At 36.4% G+C, this 12,393-nt stretch overlaps 1 protein-coding gene across 1 annotated transcript in view; it reads right to left on the bottom strand.

Moving 5' to 3' along the window:
* Positions 1-12,393, bottom strand: part of KCNH5 (potassium voltage-gated channel subfamily H member 5) — a 214,630-nt gene that overhangs the window by 57,610 nt on the left and 144,627 nt on the right. The window contains exon 8 of the mRNA XM_070931612.1: positions 5,965-6,164. Within this exon, the coding sequence (XP_070787713.1) occupies positions 5,965-6,164 (200 nt within the window). The remainder of the gene's footprint in view (positions 1-5,964; positions 6,165-12,393) is intronic.

The raw sequence follows: 12,393 nt of genomic DNA, 5'->3' as shown, positions 1-12,393 counted from the left end.
ATCTGAAAGCTGGAAAGACTTAAAACTCTGGTCCTGGTGACTGAAGTAGATAGGATCCTGCAACATTATCCTGGGACACATATATTTGTCTTCATTCATTAAAGGAAATGCTTAAAATGTTCAAAGTATTATTTTCTTTGTTTGATTGATCCAGGTGGCTAAGAAAATTCTAAGAAATCAATTAAGGGTGACTAGTAAGAAAACAAACTGTACAATTAAGACCACACAAATCCTGGTCTTGCAGACTTCTTTCATTTTATGAAACTGGCTGCCTTAAATACAAAGCTATTAAAAGAGCCATTTCTCTTTTGGTATGTGGTTAGGCATGACCGCAAGCAAACAAAACTTTTCTAAAAAGTATTGGTTCTTGTTAAAAGAATTGTGGTTTCTCATCTGGGAAAAAAAAAAACCAGATCTTTTACATTGATATAAGTTTGTGGGACCAGAATGCAAGTACCGTAAAGTAGCTGGAACTGCTGAGTTTAATAGAAACATTTTGTGTTTACAAGGAGACGTGCTCTTTTTTGAAATTATAGTTGCAGTAATTTAATGAAAAACCCACTCCTAAATACTATGGTTTTCTAATTGTTTCCTTGGCAATGAGAGTTTGGAAAGAATATGACATTATTTCATTTAATTTTTAATAGATTTTTATATAAAGCTTCAATTTTTTACTAGAGTTGCCTTTCCCCAAACTATAAAAGAATAGCAAGACATACACATACACACTTTCACAAATATTATCATATGGTTAGGAAAATAAAACAATATGCAATGGAAGGAAGGAAGACTTGTTGAAAAAAATACATACTTAGAACAAATAATGGGAAAAAAAAACCATTAGAGGGAAAATTGGTTCCCAATGTCTGCATATTCGAAAACGTATGACCAAAAATGCATTCATAGGCACTGCAGAAGGACATTGATACAAATATTATGAAGATCTTTGATTATCAAATTCATAAACTGATGAAGAATCTGAACTGAACAAAATGTTTAAATAGCAAATGAGTCATGAAAAATGGAATTGACAGGTTTGTTGATCCCTTAGGTTAAACGATGGAAGAATCTGATCTCTGGCTGGGAACACACTCGGTGCCAATTACAGTGGAGCTAAATGGACAATAGTGAGACCTGATTTAAGGTCACGTTTAATGTTGCTCATATTATTTTTTTCTACACTCCATCCCCATCCTGGAGGCAATAACATCAGATCTATGGCTGCACTGAAATAAAATGGTAAATTGCTTACCATGTAACAAAGGGCTGATCCACACAATCAACTTGCCCGTGTTCCAATACAGGCCACTGATAATTTCTTGAGGACAGTACAGAATAACACCATCCACCATCCATGCATCCCAAAAGGAAGACAACTAATTTTCTACTACTACTGCTACTACAAAAAAAAAAAAAAAGGCTTTTTCACTTTGCAACCTCAAGCTGCTTATCTCCCATGGGTAGCTGCAAATGAAGCCTCCTTAAAAAAATCTCTTTCTGGGATTTCAACTCATTCTTCCACTTTGGCCAGAAGGAAAGAATAGATCTGTCTTTTCTTCTTTTTAAAAAAGCCACATGAAAGCTCTAATATTCTCTTTCTCCTTCCTTCCTTCCTTCCTTCCTTCCTTCCTTCCTTCCTTCCTTCCTTCCTTCCTTCCATCCATCCATCCATTCATCCATCCATGGAAATCCATCAAGGGAGGATTATGGAAAAGGGGTCCAATCAGATAATCATTATAGGTAAGCTGTTCCATAATTCTTTTCTCTGGACCTTTCCACCACTGTAACCCAACTGCAATCAAGAAGCATAAAGACTATTTTTTTTCCTACCAGCTACCTTAATTGTTACTCTCATCTGAGCACACAGAGTTCTCAGTTCTCTGTGTTATGACCTATTTTTCCATAGTTAGAGACGTTGCCTATTAATATTTCACTTGCTGTCGAGCGTGTTTCAATTAAAGTTAAGAAGTTCATATCCAAGGAAAGTGTTTTCAGTGAATTAAGAACATGGTAAACATTCTTATAGCCATTTAAGAGATGTTATTTGAAAAGCGTGTTTGGCTACTTCGCTAGGTTTTGGTGGACTGCTTCTGGCATTTTAATTTATTTTGATTTTGTTTTTTATTTATTTATATCTCATCTTTGTTATTATTTTACAAATAACCTTTATTACTTATTATTTTACAAATAACTCAAAGCAAGCAAACATATCCAACACACCTTTTCCTCCTATCTTCTGTACAATCACAACCCTGTGAGGTGAGTTAAATTGAGAGAGAGAGTTACTGGCCCAAGATTACTAAACTGACTTTCATAGTTAGGGTAGGACTTGAACTCACAACCTCCTACCTTCAAACTTGGTGCCTTAACCACTAGTCCAAACTGGTTCTTAAGCTAGGGTTGGATTTAAAAAAAACAAACAAATTTATATTCACCACATTCAAAACAAGGGTATCTGAAAACGGATATGTCTTTGCAGTTGAACTTTTCAAATTAATTGTAGATTCCAAATAAATATTTAGATTGAAATGCAGATTGACTGCTATCTTGGATCTTCCATGAAGCTTATTGGATGATATTTGGTCATCTACTATTTCTTAGTTTAGCTTTCCATGCTGGTTTGGTGTAAAAATGAAGTAAAAATGATTTACTTTGAGGCAAGATGGGAAATGTATGCACCCACGAATGGCCTTAAGGTTTTATTTAATGATGATTTAATGATTTTATTTCAATGTAGTATTTAGGTGTATGTCTTGGTTGTTCTGGATAGGATCAAAATATTAAAATAAATAGAAAAGAATCAAACATTGGCAGCATCATTAAAAAATAAATGTGATATCTACGAGAAGTGTTTGACTAGATGAACATCTGTTAACTACCATATTCCCTGAGAAACTCAAGATGAAAAATAGAGAAGACTTGAGACATATAACAAAAATGTATACTCTCAGTTTGTAACTTTTCACATCTCCAATTTTAACTTTTCACATCTCCAATTTATTCTACTCATTTTTATCAGCCTGCAGCTATTTAATATGTGCTTGCCTAATATAGAATATACATATTTGTTGCAACTAATTTTTCATAATAGTTTTCCATATTTTCTACAAATATAGACATTGCATGCATATACACACACACATTTTCATTTTATAAAACAATGCAGCGCAAATAAACTTCAAGCATCTGATAGTAGAAAACCATATTGTAATAACTTAAGTAAAAAGATGAGGCAGAAAGCTCAAATGCAAACCTCTGAGAAGTTCAGGTATAAAATGATAATTTCATTTCAATAATTTTATTGAACTAAGAACTGCAAAATTGTTCACGTATCAATAAAATTGTTTTCTATAGCTACTACAAAATAATGACCAACAATTATGGTAACCAATAGGGAGCTTCCTCGAATGGCCCAAAAACTATAAGCTAGACTCAGCCTCCATGATTTTTGTCCAAGACCTAAGTGTCATCAACAACAGTATGAAGATCTATTCAAACATTCTCTGTGTTCTTTGTTTTTTCTTTTAAGTAAAAATTCCCAAGATAGGAACGCTGGAATGTATTTCTACTGATTTAGCTGAACTGCCATAAAATGATAACTTCATTTCTGGTAATTGGAGAATCCAGTAAAAAATCCAGGAATTATAGTTGAAGACATTATGGCTTATCTAATAAATCTTGTTAGATTGCTTTGATTACAGCAGCTAACTAAACAGTTCATTGTAAAATAATAGATTTTCCAGATCTTGTACCTCATGACTAAGTATGATTAGTCATGAGGTATATGATCTGACTAAGTAAGCTTGAGTTAAATTGGAAAACAATAGAGAATAAAAGATTAATTTACCACCCCATGCATTCATACCTAAATCCAATTCACTCTTTTTCTTTTACACATATATATATATATACACACACACAATCACACACACAATACATTGCTGCTATTATTTGCAAAAGAGTATTAGAAAGTTCTTTGTTCATCTTTTATATAGTACTCCATTATCTATTACAGAATCACAGATGTGGAAAATAATCTATTATATGATTCACAAGATATATTGTACTAAAACCGAACAAAGATAATCAACCTATATTAAATAGACTCCATATTAAATAGTTATTCTGTATTTATTTATCAAACTAAAAAGCAATACCAGAGGTCTTGGACAAAACACTTTTGTATTTTCTCTTTGATAGGGTTAAAAGATTGAGCCCACTATCTCATTCCCTATTTCATTTTTCAGAGTGTAACCATTGGTGTTTTAAACAAAACTTGAATGTAGCACTTGATTCAGAACAGTTTGCTCACTTCTGATTTAGTGTAATCCTAAAGGTATAATCGTTTTTTTCATAAAGTTTGATTTGTTTCCTCATGGATACATACATGTAAACTATTTTAAGATCTACCTTTTATTGGCCAAGTTATTTTTAAACTCTCACATTTCTGATTATCATTTTTCTGTGACCATAGGAACTCTATTGTAAAAAGTTTGAATATAGTTTTTTTTTTATTGAAGGCACATGTGATTGCTCCCTGATCCTTTTATTATTTGAATTGTAAAGAATAGAATTAAATTTCTAATAACTGAGCAATGTGCTGCTGAAATGTATTATCTGAAGCAGCATTGGATAATACTGTAATGTAATGAATTTCACTGTAAAGAATGAGCTTACTTTTGAAATAGAGATTGGCTGTGAAGGTAGCAGGACTTGTTTTCATGGCTCACCGAAATAAATTCCGGCTAAATATTGCATTGCATTACTTTTCCTATGCAGCTATGGAGAAAGAGTAAGCATGCAATTATATTTGCTTCATGCAATGACTTTGGGAAGGCATAGTGAATGAATGGAAATGCCACACAGAATGCATACTATATGAATTTACAAAAAAAAAACATGAAGAAACAGCCAGAAGCATCACATATCTATTGCCAATAATTGAGATAGAATGCTTGACGGAAAAGTTATGCAAAAGAATTTTATAACAAAGAAATTATGGAAAAGGCTAAAGAAAGATGTATTTTGGTCCTGTTCATCTCATGCTTCATCTCTCCATGTTCCCAGGAAAGGTTTGAAAGAAATTTGTAGTCTGTAACTGTATTGGATTGATGGCACTGAATACCTGATACCGGTAGTGTGAATCAATTTCCTGATGGAAGAACTTGGGAATCAAAGATGAAAAACCAGAGCAAGTTTGTACAAAGCAGCCATGGGATGGCAGAATCAGCTTCAGGATAAAAGCAAAGTGCTAAAGGTGACATCTTTGGGTTTGTGAAAAGCAATAGCAATAGCACTTAGACTTACACACCGCTTCACAGTGCTTTACAGCCCTGTCTAAGTGGTTTACAGAGTCAGCATATTGCCCCCAACAATCTGGGTCCTCATTTTACCCACCTCGGAAGGATGGAAGGCTGAGTCAACCTTGAGCCTGGTAAGATTCGAACTGCCAAATTGCAGGCAGCGGGCAATCAGCAGAAGTAGACTGCAGTACTGCATTCTAACCACTGCACCACCGCAGCTCTTGAATATTGATGCAAGGCTACTCATTCTTGTCTACATTTTCACTTTGAAGCAAATATGCAGAAGATACCTGAAGGGCCAAAGAAGTGGTTAAAACAAGGCAAGGCGGCTGATCCCAGTATGTACTATACGGGTGTCACTCTCTGCCACTTTGCTTCAGGAATCTGATCTGTCTGTATGAATCAATCAAACCATCTTTGAATCACATCACCCATGAGCAGCAACACCATAAGAATTCAGTGCTATTTCAAATGTCTTATATTGCTTCTAAACTCTGTCTTTATATTTCAGCCCCTTGTTTTTGAGTCATGCATCCATCATAATAAAACAATTTCAAGAACTGAAATGAAAATTGCATGTTTACACCATTCCCTTTGCATTTAGTATATTATCTAATGTTCAAATGTTCTAACCCCTGGAGTTTCACTCAGACATTCGTACCTTCTCTGTATCGATCCCTTTGGACATTGACCATGTGGAGACAATATAATCCATGACACGTTCACTAAGGCCTTTGGGGACTTGGTATAACTTTAAGAAATCCCTCACATTGTTCAACATCTCATGGTAGCGATTGGTGTTGGCGTACATTTGTTGGAAAATTGTAGTGACGTTTCCAAAAATAGTTGCATAAAGAAGAGCTGGAAGAGATCCAAAAGAGTAATTAAAAACCAGCAAAGAGACACAAACTGCCAGCAGTTTAATCAATGCTAAAGGTTCCTTCATTGTTTCATCGAACATTTTGGTTGCAGTCAATTTGATGCTGAGCTGAGCTAGGGAAATATATTAATGACAATTCCGGGGCAAGATGCAAGTGGAGATAGTAGATTAAGAAAACACATAACGAAAGTTATTTAGAGTGCCACAAGTTCACAACAGAGCCATCAGATCAGGGGTGAAATCCAGCAGGTTCTGACAGGTTCTGGAGAACCGGTAGCAGAAATTTTGAGAGTTCAGAGAACTGGCAAATACCACCTCTGGCTAGCCCCAGAGTGGAGTGGGAATGGGGATTTTGCAGTATCCTTCCCCTGGAGTGGGGTGGGAACGGAGATTTTGCAATATCCTTCCCCCAGGAGAGGGGAGGGAATGGAGATTTTGCAGTATCCTTCCCCTGCCACGCCCACCAAGCCACGCCCACCAAGCCACACCACGCCCACCAAGCCATGCCCACAGAACCGGTAGTAAAAAAAAATTGAATTTCACCACTGCATCAGATATTCTATAGCTCTCAGATCCTGACAGATAGAATGAGATAGAGCTTGGCAGGCCAAGGACTTAAATCTGATAGGCTAAGACAGAAGTAAATGACGTTCAGATCAGTGGGAGAACATAATGGGGCTTACTCATTCAGTGGTAGAAACAGATAAACATGGTAAAGCAGAATAAATGACAAAATTTCTCAGTCTAAATTGGAGCTAACTGCCATTCACGCTGGCTTTTCATTCTGAGGTGATGTTTCATTTTCTGGAACTTCTAGTCAGTCATTTTGACATCACTGGGTACTTGTGCAAATCTTTCTGGTTTATTATTAATATTATTATTCCTTCTCACCTCCACCCTCTCCCTGTCATACAGGAAAATACAGTGAATAGTTTACTATAAATATTTTACCACTGTAGGGAACCTATATGTATTACAAGTAAATGATACGAAAATAAAACCTGAATTTAACCAACCATGTTTGAAGGTACATATTGAACTAGTTTACACATCTATGATCTCTCCTTGAAATAATGACATTGTTTAATTGAATGGATTGTTATATTTCTAACACTGTAAAAAGAATATTGTTATCATTTCAAGTTAGGAAGTTGTTCATTGATTCAGAGGTCCCTGTCATCAGGGTTTCAGATAGGCATCAACGTATGACTGGTCATTTAACAATCATTTAAGTTATGGCAGACCTCCACAAAAGGTACTTATGATTTGAATTAAAAGTTCCAACAGCTGGCCCCCTCCTAATGATCATGTGACTGCATTTGGGGCACTTGGCAACCAGCCCACATTTACGGCCAATTGCAGCATCCCGCAATCAGATGACCAAGAGCCGTGGTGGCACAGTGGTTAGAATGCAGTACTGCAGCTAATTCTGCTGACTTCCGGCTGCTTGCAATTTGGCAGTTCGAATCTCACCAGGCTCAAGGTTGACTCAGCCTTCCATCCTTCCGAAGTCAGTAAAATGAGGACCCAGATTGTTGGGCGCAATATACTGACTCTATAAACAGCTCAGAGTGGGCTGTAAAGCACTGTGAAGCAGTATATAAGTCTAAGTGCTATTGCTATTTACATTTTTTCCCTGAAACCAACATTTACTTCTAGTTTCTGGCAAAAAACATCCATAGCAAATAATGGGTTCATTTAACAACTGCAAAATTCACTTAACAAACACAGCATTTGCTATACAACCACCAAGTTCACTTAATGATTGTTGAAAAAAGGTTGTAAAATTGAGTTTGATGACATGATGACCTGCTTATGACCTCCATAAGCTGTAGTGGCACAGTGGTTAGAATGCAGTACTATAGGCTACTTCTGCTGAGTGCTGACTTCCTGCAATTTGGCGGTTCAAATCTCACCAGGCTCAAGGTTGACTCAGCCTTCCATTGCTCCGAGGTCAGTAAAATGAGGACCCAAATTGTTCGGGGCAAAATGCTGACTCTGTAAACCGCTTAGAGAGGGCTGTAAAGCACCATGAAGTGGTATATAAGTGCTATTGCTAAGTGTTATTAATGACCAGCACAACTTACGATTGTAAGTGAAGACTCATTTATGGTCATAAGTCAAGGACTACCTATAATAAAGTAGTGTTGAATATAAAGTTTAAGAGCCACAAAAAGACAAGTGAAATACATTCTTTTTTTCCTTCTTTATAGTCTTATCATTATAATTTCTGCATTTGAATTGGCAATAAATTGTTTTTGTCCTGGCTCATGGTTAGAAGCAGCCACTAGATCACAAAAGACAGTTATCGGACGGTCATGCTACCCGAATACCCAGGGCTCACCAGGACTTCTGGGGAAAGAAGAACAGTCATTACAGGAAAGTTTCCTCATCTTAGATTGAATCATCTGGGAAATAAAGTGAGCTATTTTTCAGATATACAAACTCCAAAAATACTGAGTTTTTCTTCTCTCTTCAAGATTTTATATGCTGCTTGGGGTATGTTAATTGCAGTTGATCCCTAGTAAATGTAATTTTCCAAGAACTGATGCCACTTTAGACAAATAACAGTCTTCTCCTCCACTCCCCATGGCTTCTACCTTTGTGTCTAAATATTGCATTCTTGGTATATCATAATAGGAACCAAGTGCAGAAAAATCAACAGATTACATGCATGTAACAGTCTTTAACATCTCCTAAACATCTTTAATAATCCCTGGGCCTTTTCCAGCCTGGGCATAATTCTGAGGCAGCACTGATCTCACTTGTGAATGACAGGGATGGAGTGTTGCAACATTCCTAGTCCTGCTAGATTTCTCAGTAGGTTATGATATCACTAATCATGGACTGTCTTGGGTACTGGGAGTGAAAGTTTCTCCTTCTTCCTTCATGATCAGTTCTAGCAGCTATTGGTGGGGAGACAGAAGGAGCCCAAAGCCCTGCTTTCTGGTCACTAGGTGAGGCCACCCAGTGACGACATTCATAATTTAGTCCCCTACCTTTCCAATAACTACACTACAAGGGACTGCACTAAAAGACTACTTGGAAGCTACAGCTGGTTTAGAGTACAACGACATGACTTATTACTGGTCTTTTTTAGTTTACTCATGTAATAACCATAATTTGTAAATTGTACTTGTTGCCATTTGGCTTTTGGGTGCCATCTATGTTGCTGGTGATGCGCATAAATATCTTTATGGTTTAGAATCTGGATACCTCTAGTTGTCCCTTTCTCTGGCTATTTCTGCCCATCAAGTATGAAGGCTCACCCTTGGTCCCATCAGTAAGGCAATGTCATCTATGTCTAATCCTACCCTCTGAAACATGCTTCCACCACACGTCCCTATAGACTCAACCTTGCTGTGCTTTTGTATTGCCTTAAAATGGAAGGCTGAAGTAGTTTTATACAGCTTTGTAATAGGTTTTACTGGTTCCCTAATTAGGACTTCTGAAAATGACAATTTTAGGTACTATTGAGGGTGTTTTTTTTGGGTGGAGGGGTTTCTGCTTTATTTTAATTGCTGTAATCTGTCTAGGATTGCAAATTGTGATTAAAGGAATCTCTCTAAGCTTGATGTTTAAACAAATAGCAAATATATGAATAAAGCTCCTAAAATCTATGAGCCTTTATTAAATACAATGGCTGATTTCACATAAGTTTAAACAGTTCTGTCAATGACATTACTGTTAGGATTCCCATAACATTCTAATCTTAATTAGTCTATCTATAGTTTAGTATACCATGCAGAACTAGATTACACACCTGGAACTAGAAGTAGAAACTAAAAATTACTTTAATACAGTAGCCAAATCAGCATGCTAGATGAATCCACCTCCTGAGTTAAAGCCTGTTAGATCATATAAAAATAAAATCATGGAGAGGTAGATATCCAAAAATGACAGAGGCCATGTATCACTGTAGCTAATTTAAAACATTTGTGACTGTCATTTTTGTCTCTCCTCATTAAATTTACTAATGCACTTTATATTAAATTGACACCAGCATGCTAATTTCATTCTCTCTGTCAACCCACTTGTCATGTTTGATGAGTGAAAGATATAAATATTGCAGTGCTTCCTGTATTATCTAAAGTCATGGATATGAAAGAAAGTTGGTCAGCTCACTTTTGAATATGAACTTAGCAGATCTACATTTCCTGAACTCACTGAATCAGCAGTACTAGTCATCATATGATCTATATTTTTTAATTAGTCAAAATCTCACAACATTGAAAATATTATCAGCCTTACCCAGAAATCTCATAATGACTTTTGTGAAATTATATGCTTAAATCATAGAAGATTCAAACATGGAAATTCAGATCTGATGAATCTGGGGATCTTACAAGATTCAGTCAGTTTTCAAACGTAAATTTAATTTAATTTAACCTTATGTAATTATTTATTACATTTGCATTTGGAAATTTTCTCCCTAAGATGTTTGTTTAAACTAGAGACCAAACTACACGAAGAACATTTATTTTGTTACACTTAACACCACAAAAACTAAAGAACTTATAATTGACTTCAGGAGGAAGAGAGATGTACATCTACCATTGTACAAAAATGGTGAGGAGGTGGAGAGGGTGGGTAGTTTTAAATTTCTGGGCATTTATATTTTGGAGGACCTCTCATGGACTATGAATGCTAACATGCTTGTGAAGAAGGCACAGAAGAGGCTGTACTTCCTGAGAATGCTCAGGAAGATAAATCTATCTCAGCAACTACTTCTGTCTTACTATCGCAGTACCATTGAGAGTGTCCTGACATACGGCATTCTTGCATGGTATGGGAGCAGCTCTATAGTGGACAAAAAAGCTCTACAGAGAACTATTAAAACTGCCCAGAATATCATCGGACTCCAGCTACCAGCCCTGGACGGCATCTTCGAATTTTGCTGTTTGAGAAAGTTGCATAACATTCTCAGAGACTCTTCCCATCCTGCTTACAATCTTTTTGGACTGTTGCCTTCTGGCAGAAGATACAGAACAATTAAAACTTGGACCACACGTTTTCTGAATAGTTTTTATCCCAGAGCTATAAATGCACTCAACAATGAACTAAAAGGCCACCATCAGTGAGCTGTTGGACAGTATTACTTGGTCTGTTGTGTGGATGTTTGGGTGGTTTAGGGGTGAGGAATTGTGGTGGGTGGGAGTGTGTTTGGGGATTGTTATGTGTGTTGGACCTTTGGGTGTTAAGTGAATTTCGTTGTATGGGTATATTGTGTATTCACGTACAATGACAATAAAGTTATTTATTTATTATGTATTTATTTTGCAGGATCCAATCTGAGTTGGTCACTGGGGCCAGAGGTTTACTCTTCTGAGCTGGTCCTGGTGACCAACCCAGATTGGATCATACAACATTATTCTGGGGTATTTGCCTTCATCTGTGAAAATTCATTTTATTGACAAATGTTGGTATTGGAGGCCCAAGGAAAAAGTCTGGTGAGGGGTGGGATTACAATCCCTCTTTACTGGCATAGGCCAATGATGGAATTCACTTACCTTCCCTACCGGTTCACAAATGTGAGCACAGGTACCTTGTCTGTGCATGTGCACAGCCTTCTGCATGCGCAGTAGGTGCACATTGTGTCCAGGCGGGTGGGCGGAGCCTCCCGCAGTCGCCGCTACCGGTTCATCTGATCCGGCGAGAACCGGCTGAATCCGACCACTGGCATAGACAAATGAATCCCTCCATTTAATTGGCTATGTTTTTTTTATAAGTGTAATTAAAAGTCTTATAGAACACGTAAAAACTAACACAAGCTAATACAGAGAAGGAGGGAGGAAGGGAGAAAGGAAATAGAAAGAAGCTTTCGATTTCCTCTTCAGCAAATATAAGTACAGTATAATATATGACTGTTTTTTCTATTACCAATTTTTTTCCTAATCATCAAAAAAAATCAAAAACAAATTTTCTCCATTTATGCAAAAAAAAAAAAAATCTATAAGAGTTTTCCAGTCATCCATAAATGCAGACATTGTTTTTCTCTGATCAAAAAAAGTTAATTTAGCCATCCCTGCAAATTCTATCATCTTTACAACCCATTTCTCCATTGTAGATCTAATTGGCTATGTTCTATCTGTTAATTGATTTGATTAATACCATTTTGATACTCTATTAAGGGACAAGATAAATGAAATAATATTTTCCTACACAATATATGTCTTTATTAAGACAATAGTCTTTTATAATATATCTTAA

Source organism: Pituophis catenifer, unplaced genomic scaffold, assembly GCF_029215685.1.
Source record: "Pituophis catenifer annectens isolate HBS135680 unplaced genomic scaffold, rPitCat1.0.hap2 SCAF_1, whole genome shotgun sequence".
In the NCBI taxonomy this organism is placed as follows: domain Eukaryota; kingdom Metazoa; phylum Chordata; class Lepidosauria; order Squamata; family Colubridae; genus Pituophis; species Pituophis catenifer.
Note: the sequence above shows the minus strand (reverse complement) of the source record. Positions and strands in the feature narration are given on the sequence as shown.